Source organism: Falco naumanni, chromosome 9 (genome assembly GCF_017639655.2).
Source record: "Falco naumanni isolate bFalNau1 chromosome 9, bFalNau1.pat, whole genome shotgun sequence".
Taxonomy (NCBI): domain Eukaryota; kingdom Metazoa; phylum Chordata; class Aves; order Falconiformes; family Falconidae; genus Falco; species Falco naumanni.
In genome coordinates this window covers 52,799,945-52,813,016 of record NC_054062.1, presented here as the reverse complement: position 1 = coordinate 52,813,016, position 13,072 = coordinate 52,799,945, and the positions used below count along the sequence as shown (strand labels likewise).

The following is a 13,072-nucleotide window of genomic DNA, read 5'->3' as shown; positions in this document are numbered from 1 at the left end:
TTTGTCAAAAGCCCACTCCTCAGACACTTAATGAACAAGGAAGTCAAACAGCCAGTTTTCCAACATCACCTAAAAGGGGGCTAGCTCCAGCTTCTAGGGGATTTTAATTTCAAATTCTCCAAATATATGATGGACAACACAGTGCTTCACATTCAGTACACAGCCTGACACACACAAAAAAAGCATGTTAGCAAACCAGTCTCCTGTTCCTTACCTTGAAAAATATTTTTAATACACACCATCCTTCTCCATTATTTGTTCTAGAGACCCAAAGAAAGAACTGCTTTAAGGACTATGAAACTCTGAAGAAGCTCACGCTTTGAGAGGGAATGACTGGATCTGGAGCAAAGCCAGATGGCTGGCACAAACTGTAAGGGAGATTGCCAGTGGAAACTAAACATAGAAAGAACATTTCTGTGCCTGTAATCAAGATCAAAGGTGACACACCTTTCACTCTGACATACATTTATTCTACAGTGTTCTATCCTACGGCAGAAGAAAGCTGTGGGAGACATTGTATCGTCTCCTACAGTTGATAGGAATGAAGCAGAGAGCATAAAAGGGGGTAAGCACAGATGATGTGCTCCTAAATCAACTTGGAAGTTAGATGTTGGGATCTCCCTGTGACACTGCGATGAACTGTTAAGATGTGGCACCGGAACAAACAGAACCCTCTTTTGAAATAAACGACAACATTCCGTTCCAAGGTATGACTAGTGAAAAACATGGTTGGTTGGGGCCCATACAGAGAACGGCAAGGAACCATCGTTTCAGAGCAACTAAGTGAACACTCAAATAGAGTAAAATTAAATACCATGAAAGGAGCAAGTAAAATTAGTAAAAGCAAAAAAGACAGACATCTGTTAGAGGTAACAGATTATCAAAGAGAATGAGGAAATTGAGAGGCTAACACCTGCTAAACAGTAAATAATAGAAAAAAGTTTTAAAAAACAAAATCATATTTGAGCTTAACAAGTTACAAATATACAGGGCCTTAGAACTACTTTTTACTTGACTTACAGTAACTGCAAGAGAACGCTCACCAAACATCACCAGCAGTATCCACCTGAATTAAAAGGCATCTGGGGTGGGGAGAAGGGAATCAGTTGGTGTAAATTTTGACAGTTTTTCAATTTGGAAGGTGAGAGTAGAGAGCCGCTAGCAGGTACTCTGCTTTTAACCAGACCCAACCCTCTTCCTCCCTTCTGGGGCAGGCAAGCACAACCAGAATTTCTGTTACTGCAGGTTTCTGACTTCAGCACTGATTTCCAGTCTTCAACTTCTCCATTCTCTCTCCTTTCTGTACCTTTCACCGATTTGCTTCTGGATGAATGAGGATCTCCATACTATGGCTGCCAGAACAGTCAATGAAAAGGAGTGGTATTACTCCGCAATGAGGATGGACTAAGATTGGTGTTGCTAATTACTGCTCCTAGGATATTTCCTAAAATACTGCTTCTTAATTTAACAGCTGATGGAAATCAAATTTCTATCTCTGAATTGTACTGAAAGGTGAGCTAAACTTAATGCTATCAATAATCATTTGACAGTACACATAGAAGTTACTCAAAATCACCTATTATTCAGAATATGCCACCTTACATGTACTTTTTTAAAGATTTCTAATTTTAGGATTTATTTGAAGAGTTAACACAAAAGTGAGATGCATCAGAAGTCAGAAGAATAAATCAAAGTTGGTATAGTTTTGTTCAAACCAAATTTCTTCCAGTTTACACTGCTTGGCACCCTGTCAACCTACAGTATCCATCAGGTCTGACGATTTTTTATGCCCCAATACTCAAACTACTTGCAAAATGGCCTGAATGGCCTTTAAGTACCTGGTAGAGTTTAACTTAGTCCAAAACAACTCCGCTTTCTGAACTAATTTAAATCACTGAACAGATTTAAGGTCAGCCAAGGGCAAGAAAAGGGCACCTGAACTGCCTCCACAGAAGCGCAGTAGCTGGGCCAGCACAGGACAGCTCGAACAGCGCAGTCAGCACTGCCGCTGACAGGCTGTGGCAAACTACAAAACAAGGGCTTTTCTCTCAGAAAGACTCCCAGCTCCTGTGTGTCCTGGACCCCGCCTGGAGCTAAGCCACTTGGCTTCTGAGGAGTGAGCGCAGGCCATTCTGTTCTGAGTGGTGTAACAAACTGGTAGGAAAGAAGTAACATAAGGTGTCAAACTGTTCCCAAGCCCTGTTCCAAAGGCCAGGCTGCCCAGCAAACTCCCCCAAACCAAACACTTGTTCAGCTGATTTAACAGTCACCTAAGAGTTTGCATCTCATTAGTGCAATTCCCTGATCTATCGAAATTTGCATTTTCTCTTCAATGGAACCAGACTGTAATGTGATGCTGGAAGTCCTTTATATTATATTTTAAAAAAAGAAAAAAAACGACAACAAAACACAACCGAAAAACCTGTCTGCACAGAGTTTAAAGTGCATGTAATTGGATGTATTAATACAAAGAAAGAGTAAAGTAGCAGCAAGAAAATAGTAAAGTTGAAGTTCAGCAAGACAGAAATAAACATTACCTTCATGCTTGCCAAAGCTTGCCGTGCCTTTTCTCACAAGCAATGAGAAATTATGGAGGCTATTTATAAAATTCATAACACAATCCAGTATTCTGCATGCAAATCTATTGCCTCAGTATTATTTTTTAACCTCTGGAATAGTAATTCCAATAAGCTTTCTCCTACTGGAAGTGTATTTAATTCATGTTATTCTTTTAGGGTTTTTTCTACCTGGCTAATTGTCATGCTTTTCATTGTACTTTTACTAGGAGTTAATAAAAGTCTTAACATGATGGGTAAATACTTTTTTTTTTCCCCAGTTGCAGCTTTTACACCTTCCAGTCTTATCAAAAAAAAAAAAAAAAAACAAACCACAAAACCAAAAATCCACAGGGGTTTTCTAATTTTTGATTAAGCTTTTCTCCTAGACGTTAAAATACTCAACAAATGGCACAGTAATCAAGAGTGCACGTGAGAACCATATCAAAAACTTCCTGGGTCAACAGGTAACACAACCTGCTGTCATCACAGCCTACCATTCTGCGAAGAGACAAATGGCAGTATCTTTCACTGTTCACAGATTAAAGTATAGGTGTAAAGACTCATACTAATTTCTCTATTCCCACCACTCCAGATGTTTTAGTTTGTATTCCTACCTTAGAACTCTGCAATTGATACTCACTGCTTCCCCAAACTGTTTATCATTCATTCATAAGCTATGTGTTCTTGCAGCTTCACATTTTAATCAAAATATCATACAGCTACACCTAGTAATTTGTCTTCTCTTGTAGCCTATTGGTTGCTTAGTCTTTTAAAGGACTTTCTTTTCTGTTCTTTAATATTCTACTTGCTGTCTTTCACTGGACCTGAGAATTTTTTTCCCCTTGATGCCCATAAACCTGCACCCCTGTGGTTTTCTGACAAGATTGTCATAACTTTCTTTTATGTACGAGTCATGAAAAAGACGCTAGATACCAAAGCTATGGGTGCACTTCAACAATGAAATAAGGCATTTATGAACCACTTCTGACTGCCTTGAAGGTCTCCACCTAGCCTGTAAATTTTCTAGTTTCCTTCACAAGAGATACATACTGTTTCCACAGTTCTCAGAATGCTAAACATTTTTTTCTATCTTCATACTCCTCCTCCTGCCCCTGCAGTTCCATGTCATGTACACATGCCAGAAGAAAAAAGAAAATAAAAAAAAATAATAAAGATTTGATACAATGGTAAAGATTACAGATTTAAACTCACTGTAAGTATGTTAGCTGGCAGGACATTCTTTTCTCCACAGAAAACCAAGAAGATATCACTTGACATGACTACTTTTATGCAGCGTGAAGATCACCTGGAGCTTTATTTTTTTTTCCCCTTCAAAGCAAAGATAATTCAGTTGTAAAACTTGGCTTCCTTACTATGAAGAGTCATACTCTAATGATTTTAAAAGAGAGGGATAGGAACTTCCTAAAGTTCACTAACATTGCATTTCTCACACACAACACCCTGACTTAATAGTCTCCAGTTACTCATACGTTAATAGAATCAGAATCATTTAGGTCGGAAAAGACCTTTAAGATCACTGAGTCCAACCATCAACCCAGCACTACCAAGCCCACCACCAACCCATGTCCCTAAGTGCCACATCTACATGTCTTTTAAACACCCCCAGGGATGGTGACTCAACTACAGAAAGATAGTACAATCTACTTTCCAGTGGCATAACACCCTATTTTTTTTCTTGTCTGACAGAATTGGAATTCAAAAGAACACTTACTATTAAATACGACTGGCTGAGAACAACATTTTTAGATAATAGCGTGTTGTGGAATAACAGGCAAAGACAAATTCCTGGTCCATGGGTTGTATGAAGGCTTGAGATTAATGTGGTCTATCCGAAACATTGAAAGACTACTTTCTCCAACAGGAAACCAATACATAACATGTGCTCAGGTCAAAACTGTTTGCAAAATACTTTTCCCCCCCCACATTAAAAAAAAAAACCACCACCAAAACATTTCCCAAAGTCACTAATATGTCATCATATTTATTGTGCAGACCACCATATAGAACACACACACAGCAGGGAAGATAAAGGAAACTTTCAAGAATTTTGGTCCCTGCAAGAAATGGTAGTTCTTCAGAATATTCACAACTGTCCTTTGGGGATTAGAGAGGTGGTGACCTGCCAAAGGATCTAGGCAAAAGCACGCTGCTATTTATCACCATAAACCAGGGATGTGTGCATAGTGTTTTAGGGAGGGCAAAAGAGCAGGCATCTGAAGCCCTGCTTATGGCAAAACACTGTTTTTCAAGGAAACAAAACAAAACACAGATAAAAGCCCACGATCTGCCCCATTCCAGCAGCGGGTGACATCTTCAGGGATAACAAATTATTTATGATGAAATATGGCTTAATATTGTAATCATTATTACCATATTTTCCAATTCTTACAGAAAACCCCATAATCTTCAAGGTAGCAGCCAATTCTGTCATTTCTTCCATGCAGTTTTAACTAGATGTCAAATCGCTGTACCTCTTTTGGAATATTTTTGTTAGAAGTCTGAAATCATGCCAGAATTTGCTTTAAAAACAGTGAGAATTGGCCAGTTAAATTCCTGCACAACACATGAAAACATTTTAAAACCACTGATTTGTAAAGACAATTTAATAATGTGAGTGTTTTTAAATCACTTGTATACAATCTGAGAACAATTATAGGATTATAGTCCAATATATTTTTATTAGATCATGGTTTTATTTTTTACTTGCGTTCTGCATTCTGAAAAACTTCTGAGGTGCACTTAGTGAGCACCGCAAAAAGCTTTAGGAGCTGTAAAAAGGAGAAGTAAAGAATTTGTTGAACTGATGATAACATGGGATCTTTATCAGTGCTGTCAATACCAATTACTATTTGGAGAACTTAAAAAACCACAACATTATTCTTTGATCTTTAAATAAAGATATAAAATTTCTTAGAAAGTAGAAATCCAAGACAAGTATTCTGAAAATTAAAGTCAATTCTTTTTGAAGAATCAGGTTTGCTCATGTGAAATACCTTACAAAGGTTCATCCTTAAGTTAATGGATGTGGGCTTCCAAGGAACTCTTGTTCATTACAAAAGCGCACTGTGTCCAGCATTTATGTGCAAAACCAGGCTTTAGACTCAGCTGCTTCATAAAGTTTCATTTAAAACAAGTTAAAACTTAAGCTGATGAAGCTCCAAGAGGAAACCAGTACCTGTTTCATTTAGTGTAGTAACCATACCCTTAAAGCTGCCTATATCTGGAACAGGATGTAGCTATGTAATCTGTGCCAAATTAAAAGAGCATTTACAGAATGGAACAGTCCATCACAACCCAAACCCCCACACTGACTACTTTGAAAAACCCAAAGAAATCCCAGTGTCAGTAATGAGAAAACCATGATCTCCATAGCATACAGGTTCACCTTCTGACAAGGATCAGACATTCTTCCCAGCATTTCCAACTTGTCACTAACACAAGTCAGTTAGGAAGATTTATAGTGCCTGCTCTCTCTCTATATATATAAATAATACATTCTGTTAATTACATACAGAAATAGTTATGGATTATATGCAGAACATCTGGCCCAAGGGAATTTGGGCAGACCTGTACATTATTTAATAAACTGATTTCTATTTTGCTTGCAAAAAAACCCCAAAACAGAAGTTTTTGAACATGAAAAACAAATTAAACCCTGAAATCACAAAACTGATTAGGTCTCAGGCAGCATTATTTAAAACAAACACCCAAAACCCCAACCTATATTCAGAAAGGTACTTTCAACCAAAAAAGGTAATCAAAGAATAACAAGTTTCACAGGCAATCAGCATGGGTTTTGTAGTTACATGGTTTTATGCTAAAAACAAAATTACAACACATTTTTCATTTTTTTTTTTTAACTTAAGCTTTTTGTCATCCTCAATATCAATCCTTTCGTTCAATATCTGTTTTATCCTCCAGTCTTCCTCCTTGAATCCATTAAACTTTTCTGCTTTAGAAAACTACGCATTTCAGTAACTGGTGTATTTTCCTCAATCTTTTTGAAATAGCCAGATTGGTCTTATAAACAGTGCTCTATTTATTTAAACAGAGCATTGTACAGATTTCAAAGATTAGTCACTGAAGAAAGTGAATGCACAGAAAAGACAAAGAGGAGACAAAGCTATTTTCTGTATTAATGACCTAGTTAGGAAAAACCCTGGGAATGGAGATAACAGTTGCAAATCCAACTATAGCCATTTGTCATAGTCATGTTAATATTTTTATTAAAGCAATACATGTGAAAAGCAACTATTAAATATAAAATGTATTCTAGAATTGCACTTTTCACAAAAGAGAAAAAAAGAAATTTACAGAAATAGCAAGTTTTCCCTATCACAAAAATTTACATGAAATTCACAGTAGTTTTATGCAATATTTGCAGCAAGGCTATTTCAAGGCAACAGCCACCCATCAAATAGGTTTAGACATGCAGTTTGGTAAAAGATGTTTTAAAAATTGCTAATTATTTCCATAATTGGGGCCAAACATCTGGCAATGTAATTGCACTCTTCTACATAAGGCTGAATCAAAATCAAGCAATTATTAGCAAATAAATTGTACAATGCCTTTATTTGATTCCAATTCTAAGGCAAAGACTGAGGGGGAAGCCCACAAACCAAAATAAAGACAGTGAGTCACAAAACCTCTAAGTAGTTCTCATATTCCAGTAGCAAAACAAAACTCTAGTACCAATTCTACAAAACCAGGTGTTGAATGATTACTTACATTAATTGCCCTATGAAGAAAATCACATTTCTCATGCGTAGTATAATCACACACAATCTAAAGTGCTCACTCCCGGGAAATTCATGTTAATAAGGTATATACGAGAAAATCCAGGGTGAAAGTGTTGAGCATTATCACCCCTATTTCCCCTTACTCCTCCTAGTCACCTCAAAACAGAGAGCTTTCCCCTCTCTAACTGAAGAGCTCTGCCTCGGTGATGTGTCTCATCAGTAATGTAAGTCCCTCTTTGAACAGTCCTGTTATGCACTTAAATAATTAACTGGGTTTAGGACATAATGGTGTTTCAAAACCATGCAGCTTTCCAGTTCTATACAAAATCATGTTGCTCAGTAACTGCCTGGGAAGTAAGGTGCTCACAGGAGTCTATTTTTTGCCATGTGGAGAACTAACTTTTAGTCACATAGATGATGGATCCTAAGAAAAAAAGGATCATTTGGGCAACTCATAAAAGCTACTTAAGTACATTTTCCTAAGAATTCCGGGAACTTCAGAACAATAGTACAAGTTACAAAATATATTTAGAGAGAGAAAAAAGAAAACAACTGAGTCTGAGTACTAGTAGCTCAAGCAGTTTTCAAGTCTATTCCTCCCATAGGTATTATTTTAATAGGAATGCCAAACAAGTGGCATAAAAATGTAAACACTGTCAGCACAATTTCCCTGTAGTAGACAGTAAAAAGAATATTTACTGCATCCAGTAAAAGAAAAACCTGAAACTCAAGACAACTACACACTGGCACTGCAAGTTATTTCACTTAATACGATAAATACAGCTATTTCAGTTAATGCAGTAAAAATAAAATAAATAGCACAGAATTCTGTTTCACACACATACTTCTCACCCCCCTTTCTAAACAGCATTGCCATCCTGAACATGTGAACACAGAAAACATAAAAAAAAGCACTTTCTCAAAGTCAAACAAAACTTCACATTGTTGCTACATACTACAGATAAATTATTTTTCCAGTTAAAACACTTGTTATTTTGTACTCACTGCAAAGCATGCTGTGCTTAGAATGTTTCAGAGAAATGTAAAGATGTGCCCATTTTCCCTACTTAAATATCCCTATTTATAGCTTTCAAATGTTAACAAGTAGGAATAAAATTTCTTCACATCTGCAGGAAGCCTTTAAACGCTACTTTTTAAATTACGCACAAATGACAGACCTGCACGCTCTCTGTCGCTCTCTTTGCGTCAGAGTGAAACTTGACAAGCCTGACAGACTCCATTTGTGCTCTTCTCCCACCCCTCCGGATTTTATCACTGTCATTAGCTTTTCTCCCTAGTGATTAGAATTAAAGAACAGGAGGAAGCCATCGTGTCTTCTCTATTATCTCTCCCCCACCGCCCCCCCCCCCCAAAAAAAAAAAAAAAAATGCACATCGCACTGGAAGCACAGGCGCTAGCTTAGTCATTGCAACACACCCCGCGTTCTGCGAGCCTCGGGCACGGACTAGGGAGATGCTGCAGCTCAGCCGTTCCCCGCCGCGGCTCCTTCAGCGCGGGCGTGACACAGATGCCGAGAGAGGAAAAAAAAGGTGTTGGTGCCCGCGGCTCCGGCGGGGCGGCAGCCGGGGGACGGCGGCCTCCGGGAGCCCGGGGCACAGCACAGGTTGCTCGGCCGCGGCCCGGCCCTTACCTTCCGCCACGTCCTCGTCGATAGCCCCCTTCACCTGGGAGAAACACCACTGGAAGTCGTTGCTGCTGCTGCTGCTGCAGCCGCCGCCTCCACCTCCTGCCACCCCTGAAACGGGAAGAGAGGGCGGTGAGGGGACAGGCACACCGCGAGGGCCCCGCCGCCCCCTCGGCCCCCGCCGCCCCCTGCCCAGCCCCTTCCTCAGTGCGGCCCGCTCCGCCGCCGCACGGCCCTGCCCAGGGCAGGCCCCGCCGCCTCAGCCCGGCGCCGCGCCCCGGCCCAAGCCCCTCGGGGCAGGCCCGGTCCCCACACGCCGCCACTGGGGGGCTGCCCCCCGCCACCCAGATCCGCGCGGCGCGGCCCAGCTCCCTCTGCCCGGCGAGCCAGACGCAGCCGCCCTGCGTGCAGCTAGGCCGCCCGGCCTCACCTGCCATGTCGCACGGTACAGGTGGGGCGGGGGCGGGGGGCCGCGGGGGGAGGCGCCAGCCGGGAGCGGGTCGCAGCCGCCGCTGCCGCACGGAGCTGCCGCCGCGGGAGGTTTCGGGGTTTCAAAATGGCGCCCATTGCCGGTCGGTCTGATCCGGTGACGTCATCGCCCCAACTCCCCTCAGGGAGGGGGCGAGCGCGGGCGGTGCGGCCGGGGTGGTGGTTACGGCGGCACGGCCCTGTGGCCCGGGCCCGGGGATGGGGCCGGGGCCGGGGCCGGGGCAGGCCCTCCCGGCGGGCTCGGCGCTCGTAAGGGAAGGCGGCGGCGGCGGCGGCGGAGGAGGGCCGCACCGCGGCAGCGTTTCCCGAGGCGGCGGCAGGCCCCGTTACAGACGCACCTTAGCGTGAAGGGGTGCGGAGGGCCGGCACAGCTGTGGGAATGACCTGGCTGACGTGCCTGCTGGCTTAGTTTATGTCACACCCCACCCCCAGATGTTTAATTCTGGTGGTTCCTGAAAAGAAGAACACGCTTCTTGCTTGTTTGCCGCTGCAGCAAGCACCAGGCTCGGAGCAGCGTGGGGGTCACCCCACAGCGCCTGGCACAGGCTGGGGGGGGGGGGGGGGGCTGCGGGGGGGCTCGCCAAGCGTCAGGACTTGTCTGGGAGCCGCTTGTGGGATTCAGAGACCTCTTAAGGCAGGCAGCCATGGGGTCTGTCCCTGTCTGGGTTTTTGAAGCCTGGGTGGGACAGGAGCGGTGGTGGCTCAGGAAACATGGCCGGTGCCTCCCCAAGAGAGTGCCTGTGTGCGCCGGGCGCCTCAGGGCCCTCACCCGGGGTTGGGTAGCAGCCCAGCCCGGGGTCTGGAGTGCTGCGAGCGTGCACGCTCCTCTCGTGTAAGCTGTGAGCATTGCTGATGCTCTGTCCGGTTTTGGCCTTTTAGGCTGATTGGTTTTTTTCAAAGTCAGTATAACTTCTGGAAACTGTAGACATAGATATTTTTTTTCCCCTAGATCCACAAGAGCAGAAAGAAAAATTAATTTTGTGTTGTAGAAAAGCCCCTACCCTGATGTATTTTTAAGCTCTAAGTCCATCAGAAGGTGGTATAAGATGAACTACAAACGCCTCGCTGCTAGGGAGGCACTAGGTGCTTAGAAAGGTAACAACAGGCCTATGTTGTGTCTTACATCTTCAGCAGGTTTCCTAAATGACTTTGGTTGTAGGAAATACAAGCAAAGTGCTTGATGAATGGAGACTTGGTTAATTGTTCTCTTGAGTACAGATGAGAAAACTGTAGTATATTCTCTTCCTTATGGAGTAAGAGTCTTATTAGTAGTGAGTAATGCCAGATAAAGTGCTCCATAGTGAGTCTTCCTCTCTTCTTGGCTGAAGTTCACCTGTGGATCCTCAGGATATTTCTGCAGAAGGACTTAAGTCTGACACTTGCCTGAGTTTGGTGAGGTACCTCTCAGACCTTTACTGTTCTGGGCTTGGAGCATCTTCCTCATAAATACAGAAATGGATTTGACTTAAGTTTTCTTTACTTAATTTGTTGGTAGGATGTCTCTGTACATTTATGAATTCATTACTTGATTTGTGTTGTTTATTCCTTACACAGTGTATTATGTATTTAAGTGTTTAAATGAAGTTATTTTCAGCTTAGTCTTTTGGAAGTGTCTCTGTTGTAGGTACAGGAAAGTAATCTTTTAAGGTGAGTGAGTATTAGTTATATTTTTTTATCTAGTCTCTGTGTTTCAGAGAGCTTATGGAGCAAGTTCTGTGTTTGCAAGTTTGGCAAAACTCCTGCTTGTTTGTTGAAAGTTGTCTGATTTCTTTTTTGATTTACATGTTCAGCCCATAGTGATTATATATATCCATATATAAGGTTAATATTATACACGTGTCATGATTTTATGGATACCTGAAACTTCTGTAGTGAAAAATGTGGAGTATTTCACTAATGGAAATCCAAACAGTATTAATTTTATTTTTAAAGGAACTCAGTCTTTTTATGTTTTTTTTATTATTATTTTTGGTTTTATTTTTGACGGGGATTTTATTGTTTTGTATTGGTAACAGAAACATTTAAATAAATAAAAGATTAAATGTATGCATGCTATGAGCAGAATAGGTATTGCTCAACTTCAGACTAGGCCTTGTGCCTTGAAATCTTATTTGAGCTTGAACTAAATGCTGGCTTCATGCCATTACTGAACGTGGAGGGAAGGTTTTATGTCACACTGCTGGCCTGAGTCTGCTAAATCTTGATGACAGTTACTAGTCGTGAATGAGGTCTATGACTTGGGCTTCTAGGAAATTTTTAACAAGAAACAAATTTAAAAATTAAATTAAAAAATGGCAGAAACTTTGTATTCTTACCAGCTTTTTGTGTGGTTCGTGTTGCCATGATGGTGAGCTGTGTAATTGGTAAGATTTAAAAAATAAATAAAACTGTTGGCTATCTCTTGTGTCTATCTTTTGGATGTCTTCAGCCATCTAGGGAGTGACTGTGGGGAAGGTGGAGGACAGCTGCTGCTTAGCGGTTTGCAGCTGAAGTCAATCGGTGTGAGCTGCAGTGAGGCAAATTCAGATTAGATATAAGAAAAGTGCTCTTCATGGGAGAGTGGCCTAAAGCTTGATGCAGGGGCCCGGAGGTAGGGAAGTTACATTCTTGGGGAAGGTCTTGACTTGACTGACCAAGGCTGTGAGCAGCTTGATCTGCCTTTTAAAAGTGACACTGCTTCAAGCAGGGGTTCGGGCCAGATGTCCTCTGGTGCTCCCTCCCAACCAAATTGGTTGGAGCCTACGATATACATTCAGTCTTAATTCTTACCTTAGTATTTTTGTCTGTGTGTGGTGGGTTTTTTTCTGCCAGCTTTTTTTGTGCACTTATGCATGCTTTTGGAGTGAACTGGATGCCTTTGTATGTTGGAAACTCATGTAAATTGGGTATATATAATCTGAGATATAATTCAAATGTTGACGTAGGTGAATTTTTTTGAGAATATTTTGCTAATTTGAAAACTGAAGTTAAAATAGCTAGTAATTAAATTACTCTCTTGAAATGGGTGGATGCATTTGTTCATTTTGTAATGTATGTTATTTTATAAGGAGGATCTTTTTTGAATAAGTATTATAGTCTTGTGGAGTGCTTTTTAAAAGAAAGTTAAATTTATATGCAGAACGCACCTGTTCCCATTGTTTATATTCAAAGAATACATTAATCAAAATGAAGGAAGTAGTTAATTTTTACAAGCTTTCTGAAGTTTGGAACTCAAATTCAGAAGAATGTGTTGATAGAAGAAGATTTAACCCACTGTGATCTGTTGGGTGTTACACAGTTTATAATCCTGTTTACAGTTGTCTGACACTTGTGTGGGACTGTCTTAAAATATTACTCTGCTCTCGTGCTTCTACCTGGAAGTGTGTTGCTCACTTGTATCAGATTGCAGGGGAAGTTTTCCTGGGCTCAGCTACCCCTGTGCTGGGGAGCTGGGGCGGGGGGGGCGGGAGGGAGAAGCTGTTGCACAGGCAGTAGGATGTGGGTGGGTATAATACTTCTGTATAATTCTGAGAATTACAGCACAGAGTGTTTGCAGTGGCTGTTACCAGTTTAATGGTTTAGTGTCCTGTGTTTTAGGAGTTGCACTTGCAAGAAAGGGACACATTGTTCTTGCCGCATTT

At 41.5% G+C, this 13,072-nt stretch overlaps 1 protein-coding gene across 5 annotated transcripts in view; it reads right to left on the bottom strand.

Annotated features, from left to right (window-relative positions):
• The window catches only part of PPP2R2D (protein phosphatase 2 regulatory subunit Bdelta), a 31,630-nt gene extending 21,996 nt beyond the window's left edge, over positions 1-9,634 (bottom strand). For 2 of the 5 annotated variants that reach the window (XR_005829576.1, XM_040605714.1), the window contains exons 1-2: positions 9,394-9,634; positions 8,970-9,074 (exon numbers count right to left, since the gene is read on the bottom strand). Coding sequence is in view for 2 of the 5 variants with exons in the window: in XM_040605714.1 (XP_040461648.1) it covers positions 8,970-9,074; positions 9,394-9,400 (112 nt within the window). In the remaining 3 variants the exon portion in view is untranslated. Of the gene's footprint in view, positions 1-3,770; positions 3,888-8,969; positions 9,076-9,393 lie in introns of those variants that run through there. The other 3 variants (XM_040605712.1, XM_040605716.1, XM_040605713.1) reach the window with 3 other exon arrangements.
• Positions 9,635-13,072: the final 3,438 nt, after the last annotated feature.